The following is a 23,006-nucleotide window of genomic DNA, read 5'->3' as shown; positions in this document are numbered from 1 at the left end:
AGACTATTGTCTGTAAAACCTTGGGATGGTTGTGTGTGAAAATCCCAGTAGTGAAAAGACCAACAGTTTCTGAAATACTCAGACCAACAACCACTCCACATTTACAGCCACTTAATTTCCCATTCTTCTCCATTCTGTTGCTCAGCTTGAACTTCAGTCATCAAGCCATCTTGACCACGTCTACATGACCAAATACATGCAACTGGCTGATTGGCTGTTTGTGTTAACAAGCTATTTAACAGTTGTAAGTGGCTGCATTTCAAGATAAAAATGCCTGAAACCAACAACATTCTACAGTTTCTTTAGTCCCAGTATATGCTCTGCTTTCTGTTATAGACTGGGGAGTCATTTTTGTGGATTATTGTGTAGCTGTGTTCATCCATTGTACACATAAATAGAGAGATTATGAGTCTGATCCCTTTACAGCCTTTAAATATAACATTTGTCCAGCAAAATCCATTTTCATCTTACTCCTTTTGTTAGTTAGTTATTCAGAGAGCGGCGCTGGAATGGACTGAAGTTTAAAGACAACAGGAGTGCGAGGTCAGTGAGGGGTTCTGGAGATTTTAGATGTCTTTTGCATTGTTACAGCTGGTTCGCAGTAAATGGAAGCAGCTTTTTGAAAATTGCCAGAAGCTTGTGAAAACATTGGCTGACTGCTGGAGAAAATTCACATGAAGTTTTTAAAGAATAGTTTGATATTTTATACAACTAGAGTACAAATAAAGCTTTTTATCTCCTACTGCTAATCCATTTTCTCCATGTGTCTGCTAGATATCCTTCTGTATCTGATTTATAAAGACTGTTGCAGATGTGGCACAGAGATAAAAACCCTGCAGTTTTTCTTTTCTTTCTTTTTTCAGAACATCCCAGCAGTACAAACCTCGCTGCCTTGTGTTTTCAGCACAGCAACCAGTCTCTTGTAACTTGAGACCTCGTCTCCCTTGTTTCTTTATTATTATTTAAACCTGTTGGACAAATTGCAGGTGGTGCAAAAGGTTATTGTGCATGGAACAAGTAGGAGGGAACATAGTTGTTTTATTTAACTTAATTTAAAATTTTCATTTGGATGAAGAGTTAAGATAAAAAGATTAAGTTAATGGTCTAATACTCCTCCAGTTTCACTTCTTTACATAAACATTAATTGGCACAAAAATTCTTGTTAACTGATGAGCATTTTCATTGGTTTTACGAGAATTTCTTGTTTAGTTTTGGTGACAAAGCTCTAGTACTTTGGGAGGGGTATGGAAAGTTGTTAGGGCAACATCAAGTAAAACAACAGGTGAAGCTGGTGTGGCCAACAGCCAATCAGAAGGCATTTTGTTAATGAGGCAGAGGTAAAGGAGGGGCTCACTGTGTGACAAGAACAACAAGCAGAGGCTCTGCTGTTTTCTGTGGACAGTTATTTGGATGTAGAGGCTGCACTCAGGTAATTCAGAGGGACCTCATCTTTTGCTTGTATACGAAACTTAAGTATCTATAGTAGTTTATATGTGTGATGACCGTTTTTTAACCATTTTTTAAATCTTAAATAGGATCAATATGTTCAGACAAATCTTCACTCACCTGAGACCATCTTACAGCCGTCGTCACAAACCTTGGTTCTTTGTCTTCGTATGGATTGCAGGGCTCCTGATCACAGGTACAGCAGACACACTGGTGTAAGAATTCAAGCACATACACAGGCTTACACAAGGGATGGATCATATCATGTTCTGTGTTGTATTTCACGGCGTGAAACTGAAAGAAAACCTTATTTTCTGAAACAGTTTCTGTCACCTTCATGTCTGCTCTGAGCTGCACACCACTGAGCGGTGAGGCCTTAGTGTTTAGAGCTTCCTCTCGTTGCCGTGGCACTCACAGCTTGTCCAACGAGGGTTTGACATTATCTTCTGATGTGTTTGACTCCCTGATGTTCCAGGGATTTTAGCTTAGTTTTTCTGTTGTTGTTTTACAGGGTGTGGCTCTTGACACTCCGAGCTGCACGCCTCAGTTTCACTGAAGAATCTACCGTACACCAGCAGCATTGTTTAAAGCATTTAGTGTCGCAATAAGACAAACATACTAGAGAGAAGTGGAATAAAAGCATTACATTAATAGTTATTGTAAAAGTAAACAAACCACTCAAATCCCTGAAAAGTGCAGTTATTATTCTGGATTGTGTGCTGCTGGAGGGCAAATATGAGTCTATTTCTGGCTTTTTTTATTATGTGAGAACAATTTGTTATGAAAATAGAAGAATTGTTTTCCTATTGTCACAGGAATTAGTGTGTCTCTGCAGTTCAAGTTGAAGCAAAAAATACTTTTTTACTTGTGGTTTGGATTTAAATTTTTTCCTATCTACAGAAGCTTGTTACTGTTGCTTAGATTAATGCATTGTAAAGGGCCTTATGAAAAAACAATACATTGTGTAGGATTAGTGAATGAATGAATATTTATTTATGTGTTAGCATGTTACATGGAACATTGCTAACAATGTTCCATATAAGGAGATCAAGAACCACAGTTATTCTGTAGACATACAACGTATGCTTACTTGTAATGCATATGCTGTATGAAATCAACCAAAAATAGCTCTTAATCTAATTTCTGTTTTATTTGGCTGCTTGTTTTCATGTTTAGTTTTGTTTTTGAACTCCTTTGGTAAATCATCTTGAATCAGTAACATTAAGGGAGATAAAAATGATTAATATGTTTGTAATAAATTTAAAGAATTACATCTACATTTTCTCAGAAATAAGACCAACACAAGGGATGAAAGTGACATCCACAGGCCCGCAGACCATCCACAAGGCTGAGGGAGAGAGTGCGACTTTGGGTTGTAGCTACACACCAAATCTTTTAGACACCGGAGAACTGGACATTGAATGGTCCGTGATCAGTCCAGACACAACGCAGAAAGATCAAATGGTAAGAAGCACTATGATACAGAGATGTGAAAAAATACTAACATTATCTTTAAACTCTATGTAGTTTATGCATCTGGTCTTGAAATGAGGTAAATACTAAATCTTAACACACAGCAGAAGCAGTGTGTGAAAAAGTGAATACACCTGACTGCTTCTGTGGGAATTAAGAGGGGGAGTAGCAGTCAGGTGCTGCTTATCAAATGCACTTTAATGTTTGTTCACCAGAAAGCTTTATCCCATCTATAAAAGTCTGTTTACCTGCAGAAATCAGTTGTGTTATAACACAATGCCACAGAGAAAAGACACTAGTGTTAACCTTACAGAGGCACTTCTTGCTGTCCATGAATGTGGGAAAGGTTATAAAGGTGATTTCCAAACTATTTGGAGTCTATCGTTCTTCTGTAAATGATTTTCCACCTTCCCTGGAGCGGATGCCCCAACAAGTTTAAGTGAGATTGTGTAATGTTCAGAGAACATGGTGGTGGAAGGGTGATGATTTGGGCTCGTTTTGCAGCCACGGGACCTGGACACCTTGTAGTCATTGAGTCAACCATGAACTACGCTGCATACAAAAATATTCTTGAGTTGAGAGTGAGGCCGTCTGGCATCTAAAGCTGGACTGAAACTTGGTCATATAACAGAACAATGATCCCAAAATGCAGAAAATCTACTGAAAAAGAAAAGAACCAAGCCCAGATCCATTTGAAATGTTCATTCTCTGCACCGCTTATTCCATGACGGGTCGCGGGTAAGCTGGAGGCTGTCCCAGAATTAACAGGTGAGAGGCAGGGTCCACCCTGGACAGGTCACCAGTTTATCGCAGGGCCAACACATAGGGCACAAACAACCACTCACACTCACTCCTAGGGAGAATTTAGAGTCATCAATTAACCTAACATGCATGTTTTTGGATGGTGGGAGTAAGCCAGAGTATCCAGAGAGAACCCACGCATACACGGGGAGAACATGCAAACTCCACACAGAAAGGCCACTGCCCTCAAGGTTTGAACCTCCCCCCAGCCGAGTTTCGAACCAGTGACCTTCTTGCTGTGAGGCTGTGGTGCTAACCACCACACCACCGTGCAGCCCATTTGAAATGCTATTGTGGGATTTGAGGAGAGCTGTGCTTAAAGAAATGCTGCAAACGTCAATAACCTGAAGCAGCTTCGTACTGAACAGAGCAAGATTCCTCCCCAACATCATATAGAAAAGAGTTACTTCCAGTTATTCTGTAATCTGTTTAATCTGGTGCTGTTGTTAGTTCTTTACACTGCTTCTGTGCTCTGGCCTAATTTTCGTTAAATAAATAATGATGTTGTAATAACCTGAGGATCTTGGACTGGAATACACCACATAACCTTGATGATATAAAAGTTTTATTTTCTAACAATAGAGAAGATGCAGAATGGTCTCCTGGGTCTGGTTACCCAGGAAACCATTCTGTTAAACGTCTGCAGTTCAGGTGTAATGATTTCCAAAAGGTACAGTCCAATAGAAGAAGGTAAGTTTGGGATAAGTAGTTGAATTTGGAATGGCTTTCACTAAAGATAAGCACAGAAAAGACGTTAGTGATGATTTCATGAACAGCTGCTAGAGTGAGAATAATTTAAAACATCTTAAGAGCCAGTGAACAGAAAATGCACCGACAACATCTAGTTCTTGATACAGAAGAGTAGTGGAGTATCCAGAAAAGTCAGTGTGTTTTTGAATAAACACAAGAGTCCAGATTTACAAAACTTGGTCAAGGGAAGGCAAGAAAGAAGGGTCAATTATCAACATGAAGGCAGAGATCCAAAACATAAACAAGGGGCCAGGGTGAGGCAGAAATACATGAGAAAGAAAACAAGGTTCAGTGGCCGCGGGATAACACTGGATCACTGAGCAAGTAAAAAACAATCTGGCACTGGAGGCGTGACAAGAGGAGGCTCAGATGGAAAGGAGAACAGGTGAGGAGCATGAGCGATGCAAGCACAGGTGGGCCAAATTAGGAGCTTTGGGAAGCAGATCAAATCATGACAGACATAAGATAATTCATCCTGTGTCATTCATTTAACTCGTTTTAATTCCTGTGTGAACCAGGAAATTTATCTTACTGTCATATCCTAAACCATAAAACCTTTGATTTGGAAGAGGCCATATTTTCTCATTTAAATCACTCCACTATAAATAAAGCCAAACATGAACAGGGATTATAAACCAGTACTAAATATTCATTACTCATGCTCTTGACTATTTTTAAGACCATGTTCTCTGGAACACTTTGTGTTTATTAAAGGATTACTTAATAGAATCCCAAAGTACTCCTTCAACATTTATTTGTTGAGACTTTGCTAATCATACATGTTGAAGATTAGCTTTGTCTAGGCATTTATTTGGCTTATTCTGAACTGACTAAAATATGCTGGCTGCATGAGCATTTTGGATAAATTAAATGAAAGCTGGATACTGTGGAAGTAATTTTAATACATATGGCAATCAATCAAATTTACTCATACAATAACTACAAGTATAATCATTCTTTTACTTGTAAAATGCATTTATTCATTTGTTATTCTCAATTACATCTCATGACGTATGTTTTCTTTTCCTTCTGATATAGAACATTACTGATATAGAACATTACTGATATAGAACATTGACGTTATTATTCTCCTGTTGGGTCATTGTATGTGAGGACAGACTGATCATTCTTTCAGATTCATGACGTGGGAGAAAGATGAGACTGATAGGCAGCTGATAGAAAACAGTTGTTTAGAGAATGACAGCCTGATTGGGCGAGAATGGCGCCTCTCAATCTCCTTTCTCCTACTATCAGTCTGAGAGACTGATTTTCAGCTGGAACCAGGTTAAATAAAAACTGATGCTAATGATCTCTCGACTTCACGCGAGTCTGGACGACACTCTCAACTTGCAAGTGAAATTGTTTGTATTTTATACTTCTCCTGTAATAAATCTTCTAATTATTTTTTACTCATTCAGACTCTTGGTAATTTCTCTATAACAATACATTATGTTAAAGTACTAAGAAGACAAGTTCATTCTACAAAACTTTATTGAAATTAGGAACAAATCATTTAGAAAGCTATGAAATGAAAGAGCTCTTCAGCCTGCATCATATTATAAAGAACTGGTGTTTGAAGCACAATTAGACCAATTTTCAAGCTGGAAACCATGATTTAGAAAAGTTTTTAAAACTCCGAATCTACTCAAACTTCTCATCTGCTTTTAAAACTTCTAACCTTGTGGTACATTTGTGCGGCTACAAGTTTAAATGTGAGTTCTGTGGAGACTGAAGAACACATGAACCTTTTAAATTTTGGTTTTCCCTTTTAACTTTTTTAATTAAAGGAGGTTTGAAAGGATGTTTTCTCCCTTCTCGTCTGCCCTAAAGTGGCAGGGTTTTCAATCACCGTCTATGCAAATATTGGCCAGGTCCATTATGCCCTGCTTTAGGCAGGTTACCTCCATAGATTACCAGTTTCAGTTCAAAATGGAAATCACAGCATTTCACTCAACAATTTTTCTAAATATTTCTAGAAGTTAACAAAAACCAAAACTGCCAAACACACAATTTAAATAATTCATAATGTTGTTATGTTAATGTGTCAGCAAACAGGTGCCCATTTGTCACAAAACATGGAAAACACAATTATCCACATTCAACAGAGAAGCAATCATTTTTAGGGGTATTGTGCCTGGCATGCTGTTGGTGTCTGCTAATTAAGGAAAATATCTGTCCAGCTGCATTGTTCTGCTGCTAGTTCTCTATGTTGGTCAACTTTGTGGTGCTTACCAAGAGGCTCATACTTCATTTATCACTATTTATCTTTCATTCTTGGGGAAAACTGCTCCATGCTGCTGGAAAACAGCCAGTTAGAGTGCAGAGCCTGAGCTGCACAGTAAATGTGCTGTCAAACAAAAACAATGACGTGAAAAAGTTCCATAAAGCTCCAGAGAAGGGGGGTAATTCTCAGTTAGAGCTATTCACTTTAAATCCAGCCCTCTAATTTGTGCTGTTTTTAAATTAATTTAATGCCATTCAGAGTAATTTGTGACAGTCTGCTTTGTTTGTTATTGTCTTTTTTACCCCCCAGCTCATGTCATACACAAGCGGCACTAAGTACTATCATGGTGATCTCGCTTTTGCAAAAGGGCTCAGCTTTGCTGTGGACGACCCCTCGAGGGGTGACGCCTCCCTCTCAATCTCTCAGCTGTCGCCCGCTCACAGCGCCACCTACCAGTGTAAAGTAAAAAAGTCACCTGGGGTGGACATGATCAAGATGTCACTGGTGGTAATGGGTAAGTCTGGGAGTTGGGTTGCATCCTGAGGTTAACACCTGTCACCTTGCTGCATTATTTATGTTTGTGAAGAGAAGATACCAAGTCAATTTAACTGTCACTGCTGTTTTTGTGCCATTCAAAAATCACATGTGCACCTTGGTTTTTCAAGCTGTTGCTTTAGGCTGTTACACTTCTCACTCTCCTTCCTGAGGTAACTGTCACCTGGTATTGCCACATCTATCTCTACATCTGTCTTCTGCTCCTTGTTAACCTCTACTGCTGCATGTCTGGTTGGTAGGCCAACAGCTGCCCGTCCCGCAGGACCTCAGCCTTGTTGTTGTCAGTCACTTTCAGTGGCGTATCCGAATGAGACATGGGGGACATCTAACCCACAGAGATGCTCCTGTATGCTTTTTCCAGCCATTTTGCTATGACTGTCAGCATACCTTTTACTGTCTGGTGTATCACACCCTCCTGCTGGGTGCTGCACAGCCCACAGCCTCATACTGTATACACCGATCTGCCTAATATGGAGCAGGTTCCCTCCATTCTGCCTAAACAGTTCTGCCCAGTCGGGTCAAGGACAGAACAGTTGAGGATGTCCTGGGCCCTCATTTATAAGACATTTGTGGAAACTGTCCTACACATGTTAGTTTATAATGAGCTGTTGATAAATCCTACATGTTCTTAATGGGCTCGTAATGATAATTTCCATTCAGAAACACCCTCAGTTGACCTTATATATGCATTTAGAAAAGGGTTCCTTAACCTTTTTGAAGTTGAGGCCTAATTTTTCCAGTAAAAACTGACCCAGGGTCCATTCAAATATTAACACAGTTGTTTAAATGGATCTCACTCTTGGTTTAATTTGTGTTTATTAATAACATCCACATCCATTTAGAATAACACTTACAGTTTTGACTTACAAGCTGAAGCCTTAAATTAATGACATGAAATCATCAGAAAGACATTTATTCATTGTGTGTTTGTGAACAAATCACTGAATAGGCTACCAGTTCATGAAATAAAATCAGGCTGCTAAAAGGACACATTCAAAAGCTCAAGTCAGGTAACAAATGATTAATTAGATTTTACCAAAGCAGAAAAAAAGGTCCTTAAAAAACTGATGAAAGAGATGTTTGTTTATTTTCATGTTTAATACTCTAAACTTTTCACTACTGGCTAGCTGTCTTCTATTTATTTAAGTTACCACCATCATTTGGTGGGAGGTTGCATTGCAACTTGTCATCAATTGAAAACTTGCACAGTCCCGGTAGAAAACAAAGTTTTTTTTTGGTCCTCTGTGTGGCGCTTGAGACTTATGCATGGGGGTAATGTGATAGTTCACTCATTCAAGTTGACATTTATTTAGAAAATAGATTTGAAGAGAACTTGTAAAAATGGAAGGGCAACAGATTCATGTTGCTTAACAAGCCTGAGAAAATTAACTATGTTAAAAAATGTGAAATTGAAAAAAATCAATAGGTACACTCTGCAGAGAGAAAGTAGAGCAAATTATATGGGACTGAGGAGAGATATGTTAGAAATGGAATTGTTAAATCACTCTATATTAAACTAAAAATAAAAATAGCGCCATGTCACACAAACCAGAGGAGGACAGAGTGTCAGCCACTGGATGTCACATGTCTATCCCGTGAAGCTCTTTAGTTAACCTCGGTTGGTTTTAAATGTTCTTTAGAAATAAAAGCAACTTGACTTATTCAGTTTGAACTTGCCTTGCACACACACATTCCCAGCATCCCTGCCAATGCAGCATTTTCCTGCTTGATTTCAGCTTGATGTTGATTTGTTCAAAGGAAATAAATGTGTTTTTGGCCACAGATGATGTAATCCAGCTCAGTTATGGTGAAAGAAAGTCTGACTTGTTTATCACTTCGTGTCTGTGTTTTTGTACAGTGAGTTTAACTCTGCAACACAGGTACCAAAACATGGCAGAAATCTGGCAGGATCTTAAGTCACCCTGCACTCTCAGCCAGCAGATCGACACTCTGATGTCACGCTCACAGCGGAGCGAACAGTCTGACAAGGTGCCTCTTGTAGGTTTTAAATCAATTAATGTTTGTTTAAATGAGTGTCTGTACCACTGAGCCCTGTATAGTTGTTTTCCCTTAAAATCCCCAAAGTATGTCCAAGCCTTCTTCTAGATAGAGCAATTTTATTGGCATAAACATATTCAAATTGCCACATTACTTTTTATGAAATTACATGGCCGGCCAATCCTGCCAATTATACTGTAAAACAGCATTTTCAGCTAACTCTCACCCATCTCCGTTTGGGTCACTTCAGCATCTTTTACTGAGAGCAGTGAGTTGTTTTGTGTTGGTGGCTTTCAGTTTTTATGCTGTTTCCAACAAACCTCTCCCATCTCGCTCTAATTTTAAACACTAGCCATTAAATAAAAGATGAAATAGATTAAATCATCTCCATTTTGAATAAATGCCAATGTTGAATAAACATCCATTATGAACCCTTGCACAAAAAGGTGGCTGTTTTCATACAGGCAGCGTTGTGAAGCCAACAAAAGCATTTTAGATAAGAGATGTTTAGAGAATTCCTCAATGAATGGATGTTTTCAGCTTTGTTTGTACAGTGCCAATTCACATCAAAGTCATCTCAAGGGACTTTTATGGACAGTCTTATTCAATAAAATTAATTGTCCTCCAATTATAATAAAGTTACCACACTGAGATGTTTGTATTTATTCTTGCAGTGTATAAACAAGAAGTTTTAACTTTTTTATTGTTTCTTTGCAGGAACATATGACAGCTGTAGACAATAAGGCAAGAAAAAAAGAGAGAAACAAACAAATAAAAATATATTTATATAGTATATATATATACTACCGTTCAAAAGTTTGGGGTCACTTTGCCGTGGGATTCAATAGGGAAGTGACCCCAAACTTTTGAACAGTAGTGTATATATATAACATAATTTTCAGTAGATATCTGTCCTCTTTTGAAACCACATTGCCTGATATGATTCCCAGATACAATAATTCACGTCTTGGATATCATGTAGCCCGGGATTTTAATAGTTATCTGATGTACTGATTTTTGGACAGAACCAAATTACTGCATTCATTTGACCACATTTTCTCCAGCATGGCTGTGGCACTGATGTGTGTTTACTTCTAATTCTTGGTGTGATAAAGAATCTAATCAAGTTCTTCCAACAGAATAATCTCCACGCCCATGATGATGTAGATGTTTGCTGTGTTTGTAGCCAGTTGTCCTCTGATATGTTCACTCTTAGTTCTCCTTCCCATTTCAGTTTTACATATATCATTGAGTTTCCCTTTCTCTCCATATGGTGCCTGTACATTGTAGCTATGATCATATATTTCTTTGAGTTATAGGTTTCCGCTATAGCTCTGATATGTCTGTTTTTCTCCAGGTTTATTTTGTGTCTTATTTCTTTGTCATAAAAATCTCTCATATTGCAGATACCTCTTTTAATAGCAGATTAAACTTGGTTGTTACTGTTTCAGCCTGGTGACTTTACTTAATGAAACCTATATTCCTCATACATATTTTAATGTTTAGATATGCAGCTCTTATGTTGTCAAAGCAGGTCTTTTGATAATCATGTTTTTTTTCCCCATTTTTTTTAGCAAGAAAATACTTCACTATGTAGGTATCAACCATTTCTAGAGCTTGACTTATTCATTCATTTATTTAGCCGAAACATACAATACACTGACATTTGGAGGCCTCATTTATAGAAAGCTAGAAATGACCCCTCCAATTTCATCTTAAGGCTAATAAGCTGTACTTCTTTCCTTTTCTTTTTCCAAGAAATAGAATGAGAATAACAATGGGGGAAAATCCATTTGTTCCATTTGTTGTATGGTTGCAGTGAAGCCATCAGTGCCTAAGTGCTGGGTGGAGGGTGGGGAGCACGTTGGCGAAGCCGTGTCTCTACACTGTGAGTCTGCTGAAGGCTCCACTCCCTTAAAATACATGTGGAGGAGACAGAGTGCAGAGCCCATGCCTGCTGCTGCCACGCAGAGTAAGTCTGACCTCTGTTGAAGTCATAATGTTATTACACATCAAAGAGTATGTGCAGGATGTATGGTGTGTTAGAGGAGCTGGGGAGTTACCCCATGCTCAAACAGAGAGAAAACCTGCGTCTTTTTAACTGCTCATGTGCTTATTAATTATCCAGAAATATATGAATGTATCTACTGATTATTGGCATAGTGATTCATTCAGGAGGAAACATAAAGAATGAATTATTTTTGACCCTCTAACTTTAGATTTTTACTTACTTAGATGGATGTTTCATTAGCATATTATTTAAATTTTCTCTCCATTTAGTTTACATTTTTATAACATGAATCATTGAGTTGTTTTTGTCTTGTTTACTGCAAACAGCTTTGAGTCCCAGCACTGAAAAATCACCACCAATCCTAACTATATGCATACAGTTAGGGTTCATGGTGATAATAGGCAGAAATCTGCAAACCCCATTTCCGTTCCATTAAACAATCCAAAAAGTGTCTTTGTTGATTAATCTAATTATATTTCACATTAAAAAACCTACTTGATGCAGCACCTCACTCCAAAGATAAAGACATAAAAATCTTCAAAGATTCATCAATCAGCTGATTAATTGGTGACAAGTAAGGGTGTCACAATTGGGTATAAAATTAGCATTCACTGAAGCTCACCTCTTTGGGCCAAATTCAGACAGGATATCAAAAATATATTTATTTCTCAGTTCAAGAGTGTAAATGTACAGTATTGTGTAAAATATTTCGGTGGTCCAGGGAAATCTCAGTGCCTAAAGGCACCACTACATGAGAAATTGTCCTGCCACCAGGATCACTATAGCCACATGGAGTAACTTAGAAACCATTCCCACCAAACACAGTTTGGCACTGCTTCTATAAATGTAACCTGGAACTGTATCACACAAAGAGAAAGCCATTTATCAGCTCTGCAGAAAGGCTGCAGAGTTATCTGGACACAAGCCCATCTTAGATAGACAGAAGGAGTTGGAGACGAGATATGTGGTCAGAAATGTCCACTTTTCAGCTCTTTTTAGGAAAGACAAAACAACCAGTTTCATGTGTCAAAGATGCCATCCAGGTTTCTTTGACCATCCAGGTTGTTAAAGGAAAGTCAGCAATTGTGATGAGGTGGGGGTGGTGGGGGTAGTTGTGGCTTGGCTTGCATATGGGTATGTACTTGGAGCATATGCTACCATAAGGGAGGCGTGGTTTACCAGGAGATCTGTGTTTATTTCAGGATGCCATATTTCATTCTACATGACTTACAACAGCATGGCTTCATAGACTCATGTAATTACATGGTGCACTGAGAAGAGGAGAATCAGACAACAACCATGAACTGTTCAGCAGCTGAAGTCTTGTATTCAGTCACACAAAATATTTTGGAAAAAAACTGCAGCAATTTTTTGTGTTCCCAAATAATTATAAGGTGGAATTAAAAGGCAGGGTAATATAACACCATGGTAAAGTTGATCCCAATCCAACTTCTTTCGAGTCTGTAGCTATATCAAATTCAAATTCTGTTCATAGTTTCTAATTACAATGAAATTGGTCTCTGAAAATCATTTCTTCAGACTTGTCTGTCAGATAAAGGATCTTTTTAGGAAATATCCCAATTTTTATATATGTAAGGGCATTTTTGTATTTCAGCAGTGTGTGTTGCCTGCAGTAATTAGTGTATGTTCACACTCTGCCAGACAGTGCAACCGGGGAGCTCAAAATCAGCAACCACTCTCAAAGCTTTGCTGGGATCTACCTCTGTGAGGTGAACAATGCAGTTGGAGCAGCACACTGCAGGATCAGCCTGAAAGCCAACAAGCGTAAGAAAATACACCCTCACACAGAATGTTCCTGTTCACACCTGTTGCATGACACACACATTAGATCACAATAGCTCCAGATATTAGATTTCCTCCTCTTTAGCCTCTTTAGCTTCTTGCCACAGTCTTTTCATTGCTCCACTTCATACGTACAGAATTTCAGCCGCCATTTTCTGTGACAGGAATTTCTCATTCTTAAGGATGGTGGGAAACAGTCTGACTCGGTGGTTGGAAATAACCTCGTACATATTTGCTTTTTGCTTTATGTTCCTTGTCACTATCTTTTTGCTGTTTGCTACACTAGAATAAAGCAAAGTCCTGTTTGTTTTGTAGAAGTTCAAATGAACGAGAAAGAGCAAGAGAAGAAAAGAGATTAGCCTTGATTAGTGTGTAGCATGTTGCCAGTAGAAGTACTTAATATAAAAAGAAATTCAGAAATTCCCTTAAACAACAGCAGTCTATTTATTTGTCCAAATGGCTCTGACTAAGAACGAAAGCAGAGGTGTAGCAGAGCTGGAATGAAAGTGGTGAGTGTAGCAGCAGGGAGTACAGGCACTGATTCAGCATGCTATTACAGAGAAAATCATCTCTGAGGTTTAGATTCAAACAAGCAAACTACATTCTTCACATCCATAAAATGAATTTGTCTTCACGTGCGCCGTAATCTATGCCCCGGACGTACATCTTATTGAAACTATAGCTCATTGACTCAGATTTTTGGCTTTGGGCACTGAATGATTCATTTTCATTTCAAGTGCAGGCTGTTGTTCCAGACCAGGGGTTCCAACCCTGAGGCTCAGGGACCCAGCTGAGGGTTTGCAAGATAATTAACAGGACTATTAGGATTTTTTCTAATGTTTGATCTATTTTTTTAATCTTTAAAATGAAACATGGGGGTAGATGCCTTTTATCAGCTGCTTTTGAACATCAATCTTAAGGCCAAATCAGGGTTGACATTCCAGGTCTCCATCTGTACTCCATCTATATATAATGGGTTCAGTTTGGGTTTCAGTTACCTCAGTACCATTTTCGCTTCACTTCTAATAACCTCTTCAACACGACAGCCCTCTGTATAGTGGGCAGCGTGAGATGCAGCTCTGCAGTATAGAAGATCTTTGCACATGTAAGGATGCACCAAACCAAGCATGAAGCATGGTTAGATGATGAGAAACTCAACTTAAAAACTCTTTTTTTATTTCTATTTTAGCACAGTTCTTCATCAGACATTACTTTACAGATTCCTAGACAAATTAGGATGCTATCCTCTGGTTTTCACTGAAAGTAATTTGGTTTTCTTTTAGATGGAGATAACCATTTGAAGAGAATTAAACTCCGACACAGTAAAATATATCTTGATTGACACATCTATAGTAATCTCATGTCTTAGTTTTCTTTTGAGGCTAAGTTATAAGGTATATATAAGGCTTATATATACAGTCCTTATAATTGTGAAGAAATACTAGACAGAAAAAATTGTCCACATGATGAAGAGGTTAAATCCGTTTGACTTTTTGCTAAGTATCCTTTGTGAGTTTCTGGTATGTACAATTATAAGTCAAACACAAGCAGTCGGTCACGTTTTCTTTCTTTAGAACTTGTTGCTAGATACTACTGATAGCCATTTTTGGACAGGTGTTTTGTTGAATAGAGGCTTAGATTCTCCAATTATAAATTTTTGTGATTACTAGGATGCTTGTCTTCTATTTTTAACTAGGGATGTGGGAGGTATTTATGTGTAGTTAGTGTCTTATCTGCATAGGCAGTAATCAAAGCACTCTCAGTTTGCAGAATCAGAAACATCCTGATGAGCGACTGTAGACTACAACAGTTAAATACAGCAAGACAAACTAATCAGACCATTAGAGGATTATTAGCTTTTACCTGCAGTCAGTTGGGTGACTGAAGATTTCATGATGGATGAGCAAAGCTTAAAGTTTCTCACATGAGACCTTGATGTGTTAATTTTTCCCTTTTTGTCTGCCTGTTTGTGCTTTTAAAGATTTTAAAGAAGGTATCTCAGACTGTTGCAAAGTCCTCATCAAAGTCATCCAGCCATGATCTGATGCTAAGAAAGTTCCTCTTTGTTCTGAATAAGAATATGACTTCTCTAGCATCTTCATGTGGTTCCAACGCTATGGTCTATGACTTTTAAGGTGCTACTTTATCAGCAAAATTCTGCTGGAAACTGACAGTTGAAAATGGTAAAATGCAAGTTGATTCACTTGAAGGAGCTTCTGATTATTAGAAGGAATCCACTGAAGTTTCAGGGAGTGAACTTGGAGGAGTTATCTTAAGTTTAATTGGCCAGCATCAAAGATATCCATTTCACAGAACTGTTGACATTCACTATATCCCACAATGTTGAACTCTACACAAGAAAAGAAAGTTAGGAGTTTACATCATCATGGGTTATTCAGACTTTCATTTTTGGAGCTTCTGTGTGACTGATTTCCACTTATTTTATACTAATTTACAGCTCCAAACAGAGCAGCAGTGATAGTCGGCACCGTTGTAGGTTCTCTGCTCCTCATCTTCATCCTGCTGGTCTTCATCGCCCTTGTTTTTTGGAAGTTAGGCAACAGACGTCACTATGAGAAGGAGCTTTCCAATGAAATCAGGTAACAGCACAGCAGTTCCCGCACACATGGCAGAGGTTGAAAGCAACCTCAAGTTGATAAACTAAAGAAAATCAGACACGTTCTCCCAGACGTTCATTAAACACCAAAAAACTCTGATGAGTATCAAACGTCAGCTTCTCTTAGAGGGGAATGTTGTCAGAAATCTGGTTTTGGAATAAATTATTCATTTAAGAATGTTTTTGATTTTGTAGCACAAAAAATGATGAAAAAACACCACCGCACAAACTTTAAGAAACAGAGCTGTAATTATAAGCTATAAAAAAAAAATCACATTAAAGACATTCAGAAATAAACACAATCAAAATGCAGATGTGAATTCAAGCCTCTTGAGAGACAATTTAAAAAATATATTAAAATATATACTAAAAAAATATAATAATTATTAAGTGTCATTTAGTGAAAGTTACTATGTGGTGAAATGTTTTATTGTCATAGAAAACAGCAGAAATCTAATTTGAGGTTCAGTACTTAGTGTAGATACGCATCCATATAATTTAATCCACAGAAAAAGGTGCATTTAAAGAATATATGTCACAGGGCAATGCAGACCTTCTTTTCTTTAGGTTGACAGTGTTGATGCAGCCACACTGTTCACTCCATGAAAGTCTAGGCAAGAAAACAGGAGTCCTGATGCTGCATGAAAATTTCATTAGAACAGATTGCAACGATTTGCAAATTAAATAATTAAGAACTTATATTTAATTCAAAATGGTATGAAAGCCAATATATCAAATGCTAAAAATAAGAAATTCTTCCATTTATTCATTTATTTACTTATTTTTCTGTTGATATAGAAGGTATGCTCGTTTGAACTGATGGCTGAATTTGATGCCAGCAACACATTTATATATATAAAAAAAAAAAAAAATCAGGGAAAAATAAATGAAGGTGATTTTTGTCTGTCAGTCCTGGAAATGGGCAGACTCTGTAGTGTCAACAGACTACCCCCTGGGTATCTCTGTCTTGGACTAACATCTTTTACTTGCTATAAATGTTGGTGGATTTCATGAAAATGTCCAAATTTCCTTGGAGAGCAATGAGAAGTTATTCCTGGGAGCTGATAACTAATTAGGGGCTAAGCAGCAGATTTGTTTAGATATTTTTCCTCCTCATCTTCCTCCTCCTTTTCCTCCTCCTCCTCGTCTTGCTGTTGCCCCACTGCAGTCTATATGTCAGCCACTACAACCATATGGTAAAAACTTTGACATTTCTCACGCTGACTGGACACAGTCTCCTGATTCATATGTAGTTCATGCCTTGTCCCCGAGCATTCTTGTGGTTGAAGCTTAATGTGCACATACACATGCAATATTTAAACCATATGTTTGATTTTTAAAACTGAAGAGCTGTCAGATGCCTCTGATCAGGCCAATTACAAACAACCAGATCCTCCAAGGATTCACCAAACCAATCCAAGTTTGCTACAAAGCTGCCTTCATCCGAGATAATATCTTAGAAAGATTCTGACAGATCCAAGATGAATCTTTACTGAGCTGGGCTTATGTACTTAGCATGTTGTGGAAAAAATATCATTGGCAGCCTTTTATCTCTAGGTGGTGCTGCAGTTAACAAAAATACATTATTACTCAAATACAACAAATCTTAGGTCTGGTAACAATTGGTCTCATTCACCAATATCTTCTTATAAATCTTCCCAAATTTGTTTAGTTGTACCTAAAGACGAACTACAGAACTTTTGCCAATTTTCTCAGTGACACGCCCTGTATCAACGGCTAATCCGGCATTCATCTTCATCCTACCTGTACTGCTCTCCCTATCTTCCTCGTCTTCCATGCTTGTAGATAGTCTACAGTGGGACAGTAGAGAGAATAGAATGATGCATCTTTGAGTAAGACTGCTTGGTGACAAGAGTCAATGCATTACACCACTAAGACCAGAAGTGCCAGCTCCGGTCCTCAAGGGCCACAATCCTGCAGGTTTTCGACGTGTCCCTGCTCCAAAACCACCTGACTCAAATTGATGAGTCATTGTGCAAATCTAAATAGGCTGTTGGATATATTTAATTTGAGTCAAGTGTGCAGGAAACATTGGAAAATCTGCAAGACGGCGGCCCTCAAGGACTGAATTTGGGCACCCCTGACTAACACCAGTCTGCAACTGCCACTTCAGTGCCTCATCACTAGCTGTGTTCTGCAGACAAATTCTAATTGGGTATTTATGATGGTCAACATTTCATTATTAGCCTACAATGGTAAATACAAGATAACTGAATTCTGTAAGGCCTAACATGGAAACAACTTATATTTGTGGGGCTACAAAATAATGAACTAGGCTAATATAGCTTGTACCAGATTTGGCACTGCCAAACCACATTGTGGACACTTTTACATGGTTCAATAAAATTTGTGGAAGAGTTAACTTTTAAAAACCTGAGGTCCCCCAATCATTGTAAAGCGCTTTGAGTGTCTAAAAAAGTGCTATAGAAATGTAAGGAATTATTATTTATTATTAATTAGGAAAAGGCCTTAAACAGTTAACATGACTCTGGTCTTGGCTCTGACCTTTCTCCGTCATCATCTTCCTCCTCATCCTCCTTGCTGCTTGATGGCTTCATCCAGGCCAGCAGAGAGCTGCTTCCCTGAGCTGCCTGGTGTAGCTCCTTTAACTTCTGTTTTCTTAATCTCTCTTTTCTAGGCATGCTGCAATTGACAAAAGCCAATGCTAACAGTGTTATAGACTGCTTAGAAGTAAAAAGCCAAACATACCCGGGTTTGTAGCGTCTACTTAGCCTAACATTTGACAAGGTACCACTGATTATGTGCCAAGCTAGTTAAGCGGGCAGTCGGCTAATTCAGACAGACAGGCTACTTTACAACAGAGATGAATAGTTTCAGCAAAAAGGTGCCCTCAAAATAGTTTAGCGTTACCTGAGTAGTGGCAGGTGGAGCGGTGGGAGGTAACTTCACGAATAGTCCAGCTGCTGCAACAATGTGCCTCATGGGCACCCGCTTTGTGTGATCATGTTGCCAAAGAAACGACTGGAACAAAATAGGCGTGTGTGCTTGTGTGTGTAAGAGGTGTGTGATCGCGTCAACATAGTGGGCCACATACAGTTTATAAAAAAATAATTCTAATAAAAAGGACACTTTTTCAGCCCTGCAGCAAGGGCAGGTGCTTGAGTACCACCAGTGCACGCCAGTGCATAATGCCACATGTTGCAGTATGTTTAATAACCTGACTTTGTTTGATGAGATACACGGTGGCCTCCAGCAAGCCATAGGATTCTCCAATTTCTGCTAAATTAACACTGTAAAAAAGTTAAGCTACATGGTAGCTAGTAGGTGCTAGCAGTAGCTAACTAGCTAATCAATTCACACTATCTCCGTTTCACATGGGACATCCTGCAGGTAAAGAAATATCTCACCGCTGCCATCAATGTGACCAATAATGACACAAGCTGAACTACTGAAATGGCATGACACATGTCCATTTTTCTTTTTGGTCTCATCAATACCGAAACCATAACAACCACCCAGACGGGTGGTCTGGCCTTTCAAAATAAAACACCAGAAAAACAGTGCTTACTGAACATAACACTAAATCCTTTACGGTTGTATAGTGCGGTTTCTCAGCCTCAGGATGCCGCTGGGCAGCAATGGCTCCAGAAATGAACATAAATGTCACTGTGCCATCAAATAGTCCAGAATGCAGAGTTTAAAGGTTACGTAAAAGTAGACTGTGTTAGGAAGACTAGTAACATAATTAAATCCTCTCTTGACTGCAAGTTGTTCTTGAACAAGTTGCACTTATACACAGTTATATTTTAAGTTCAAATTATAATTTTAGGACATGATTTTCAATTTCTTGAGATTTAATTTAGAACAACAGAATGCTTTGTAAATTACCAAAAGTTATTTTAAAAATCTGACTAAAAACAACAAGACTACTTTGATTATTGTATTTTACTGAAAACACAACACAAACACTGACTTTGTTGAAAGATGTCAGCACCCACATTAGTGATGTGCAGATCAATACCAATATATTGATACTACCGATATCAGCTTTTTATGTTTTAGAATCAATTTTCATGTTAGAATATCAATATTTTAGTGATTTGGGGTAAAAATACAGTCTATGACCGACTGGAATACAGTGTAAAGTAACTATAATATTAGGATCTTTTTCTTAATTATACCCAATATGCAGGAACTACTTCTTTCACCTGCCATAGTCATATGTGAAATAGCCCACTGTAGCGGCGCATCTCTCACTCACTCAGTCCATAGCATCACGCGTGGACCTAAACAGCAACAGTGTGATGTATGATGTGTGTGGGTATTGTAGCAACACCACAAACCTCCTCAAACACCTGAGAGTCAAACATAACACAGTAAATAATTAAATTATGATGAGGAACAGGAGAGGATTAGCAGGACAGGTGCTTCACATGTCACTCTTGGAGTCCTTTTATGCTGCAGGCAGATACTAACCTGTATTGAAAGGGAGCTGTGTACTGCTGATGCTAAATTTTAGGAAAGTGATTTTCAGCTAGGTTTAGTTTTTTGTGTTGATGTTCAAACAACAGGAGTTCCCCTCGTTCAATAAGACAACACTGCAAAAAATATTTGTATGAGTTCAACTTAGAGGGATATGTGTCCCTGAGATCAACTCACATAAATTCCACAGACCTAGACTTAGTGGGTAAAGATGCTGCAGAGGCTGAGTGTCAGTAAATATTCAACGAAGCCATTGTGGGGTTTTTAAAAATAAAATACGAATGAAAAATATTTAATTTGGTAGAAAGATAATATCATCAATCCCTCTTATTTGCTCAGACTGATGGTTAACTAAATATGTTAATATGTAGGTGTTGACAAACGTCTGCAATTATTTTATTGGTAATTTCAGTTTGAGTCACAAAGTATTCTATCAAAATGCAACTACCACTTCTTTTCCCCTCAGCATAGGCTGCTTTGAAAGTGATCTTCCAAGCACAAAGTATTGATATCGGGTCGGTATCAGATCAGTATCATCGATACTGGTTTGTATTTTACTTGGTATCAGATTGCAAAGAAAATGAGCGGTATCGCACATTACTAACCCACATATTTAGAGTTCTGAGTACATGTAGGATCTGATATGAAAATTTTCATGAATGGTGAAATCTAGGTAAATTTTTATAAGTAGGACTTTAGACCAAAATTGTTTATAAGAATGGCTGGAGAATGAGGCCCATTGTTGGCCTGCCATGACCGAGATTTGCTCAGCTTTCGAGGCAGATCCATTTTATGCATTTAGCTTAGTGGATTTCGTAGTTCAAATATAAGAGAAACTTAAGCAGGAGATTATGCAATTCTGAATATGGTTTTGCATAATATTTTAATAACTTCAACCTCATACTATTGATACTACAGTACCGGTCAAATGTTAAGACATACATTTCCATTAAATCTAATGGGAAAGCTTGTCCAAACCTTTTACTGGTATTATAAATGAACTTGAACTATAGTACTGTACCAAAGTCATGATCCATCCCTCATATCTTTATATTTTACTTCCAAAGAGTCATACTCTGAAGAGCTTTGAAAATGTTTCTTTGAACACTTTGGCCACTTTTTAAAAATAACTTTCAGTCCTTTCAAGGGAATGTTTTTTTCTTTGTGAACGCACTTTATACTGACCTGTGAATCATCCAAGAACAGCACCAAGGATAGAATGAACCAAAATAAATAAAAAAAGAAGAAAAAAAATCTGTTTTGAAGTGATTAAACCGTTTGTTACTAGCAACATCAATTGTTCCTATTTCTTTAGTTATATAATTGAAAAATGCCAGAAAACACTATTGAACAGCCATAATATAACATTTTAGAATGACTGGTAAACTCAACAGGTTGGGGTTCTTTTGATGGTTCACTTCAGTTCCGGTATGTATTTTCTGTTTTAAAATAACAATGGCATCCAACATAGTGCAGTGTCTTTATGCGCTTGTGGAAGCAAATGAAAAAATATTTGATCTGCCTCTCATCAACTTCATCTATTGAGTGTTTTTAAAAATGGTGGTTACCACACAAATTCAGCCAGAAGATCCAGAAATCCGGAAACACGTCATCCCAAACTGACCAATCACAAGGGAGTACTTCCACGTAACCATCTGTGTAGCAGGGGTGCAAGTCAGGTCTGGAAGAGGTGCACGTTGAGCCTGCGCGGACCTATGTGGCACCTATAATGGTGACACCGTAACCGACCTTATGCAGAGGCCTTTTGCAAGTATAAACCCAGCTTAATGCTTGGATCTTTAAGTGCAATTTCTTTTAGTACAGTCACAGCCAAAATACTAAACAAATCCAAAAAAAGACATTAAAAAATAAAATATTTCATGATAATAATTGAGATTGTGTAAAATTTGTGTCAGAAAACCACTCCAGAAGATAACTTTCAGGTCTGTTCATCTATCAATTCAGTTCAAACTTTATTTCAGACTCACATTTTCTATAGCTGCTTTATCCTATTTGGAGAATAAACATAGCGGGGACGGGGTGTCATTCATGCACAGGGAAAACACGCAAACTCCACATAAAAAGTCTCCAGCCAAGACTGAAGCTGGAACCTTCTTGCCGTCATGCAACTAACCACTAAGCAGCCCGTCACAGGTCACCATCTCTGCTCTGCAGGCTGATTCAACTAGAAGATGATTTTACTTGTAGTTTTACTTTCATGTAGAATAAAATAGAACCCAGGAGTTATTTTAAAGCTCATAATGAAATCTGACCAGGTGTAGAACAGGATCAATATCTGGTCTGTCTTCACCTTTATTATCGTCAAAGAAATGAATAAAAATACTCTTTTCTGTGCACCAAAACTATCTTGTGGACAGCTGTTCAGCATCTGTCTGCTCCTGAGGATTTGTGTCCTAAATCAAACACACTAGTAGAAGAAGTTGCTCCTTCTATGTCTGGATCTGTTTGGTCTTTTTCTACAAACATCTGCTTCTTCTTCTCTGTCTCTGGGTCTCAAAGTCCTCTCTCCTCTCTAACCTCCTCAGCAGATCGTCTCTGTCCTTGTCCTGTCTCAGTCTGGATAAAGCTGACAGAAATGATGGAGTGATGAATTTTTTTCTTTGTAACTGATGATAACAACTAGAGAACAAATTATTCTCAGAGCTAATCACATCCTAACGGAACTCAACATCATGCTAAGATTTGAACTAAACAGAGCTAGCAAGTCTGATTTCTAAATATGAAGCATCTATTTTATCAATAACAACCAAGTTCTTGCTGTTAATCTGGAGTTAGTGACTACTTCCTCTCATCTTTTAAAAAGACTCCTCATAAATGTATTTAGATCACAGACTCACGGTGTT

The 23,006-nt window shown here is 38.1% G+C and overlaps 1 protein-coding gene across 1 annotated transcript in view; it reads left to right on the top strand.

Moving 5' to 3' along the window:
- The first annotated feature begins 1,343 nt into the window (after window positions 1–1,343).
- LOC121630592 (coxsackievirus and adenovirus receptor homolog) overlaps window positions 1,344–23,006 on the top strand; it is a 30,165-nt gene continuing 8,502 nt past the window's right edge. The window contains exons 1-7 of the mRNA XM_041970989.1: window positions 1,344–1,429; window positions 1,536–1,642; window positions 2,735–2,910; window positions 7,004–7,208; window positions 11,067–11,219; window positions 12,921–13,043; window positions 15,520–15,661. Of these exons, the coding sequence (XP_041826923.1) occupies window positions 1,543–1,642; window positions 2,735–2,910; window positions 7,004–7,208; window positions 11,067–11,219; window positions 12,921–13,043; window positions 15,520–15,661 (899 nt within the window). The 5' untranslated portion in view covers window positions 1,344–1,429; window positions 1,536–1,542. The remainder of the gene's footprint in view (window positions 1,430–1,535; window positions 1,643–2,734; window positions 2,911–7,003; window positions 7,209–11,066; window positions 11,220–12,920; window positions 13,044–15,519; window positions 15,662–23,006) is intronic.

This window comes from Melanotaenia boesemani, chromosome 19 (assembly GCF_017639745.1).
Source record: "Melanotaenia boesemani isolate fMelBoe1 chromosome 19, fMelBoe1.pri, whole genome shotgun sequence".
NCBI lineage: Eukaryota > Metazoa > Chordata > Actinopteri > Atheriniformes > Melanotaeniidae > Melanotaenia > Melanotaenia boesemani.
Note: the sequence above shows the minus strand (reverse complement) of the source record. Positions and strands in the feature narration are given on the sequence as shown.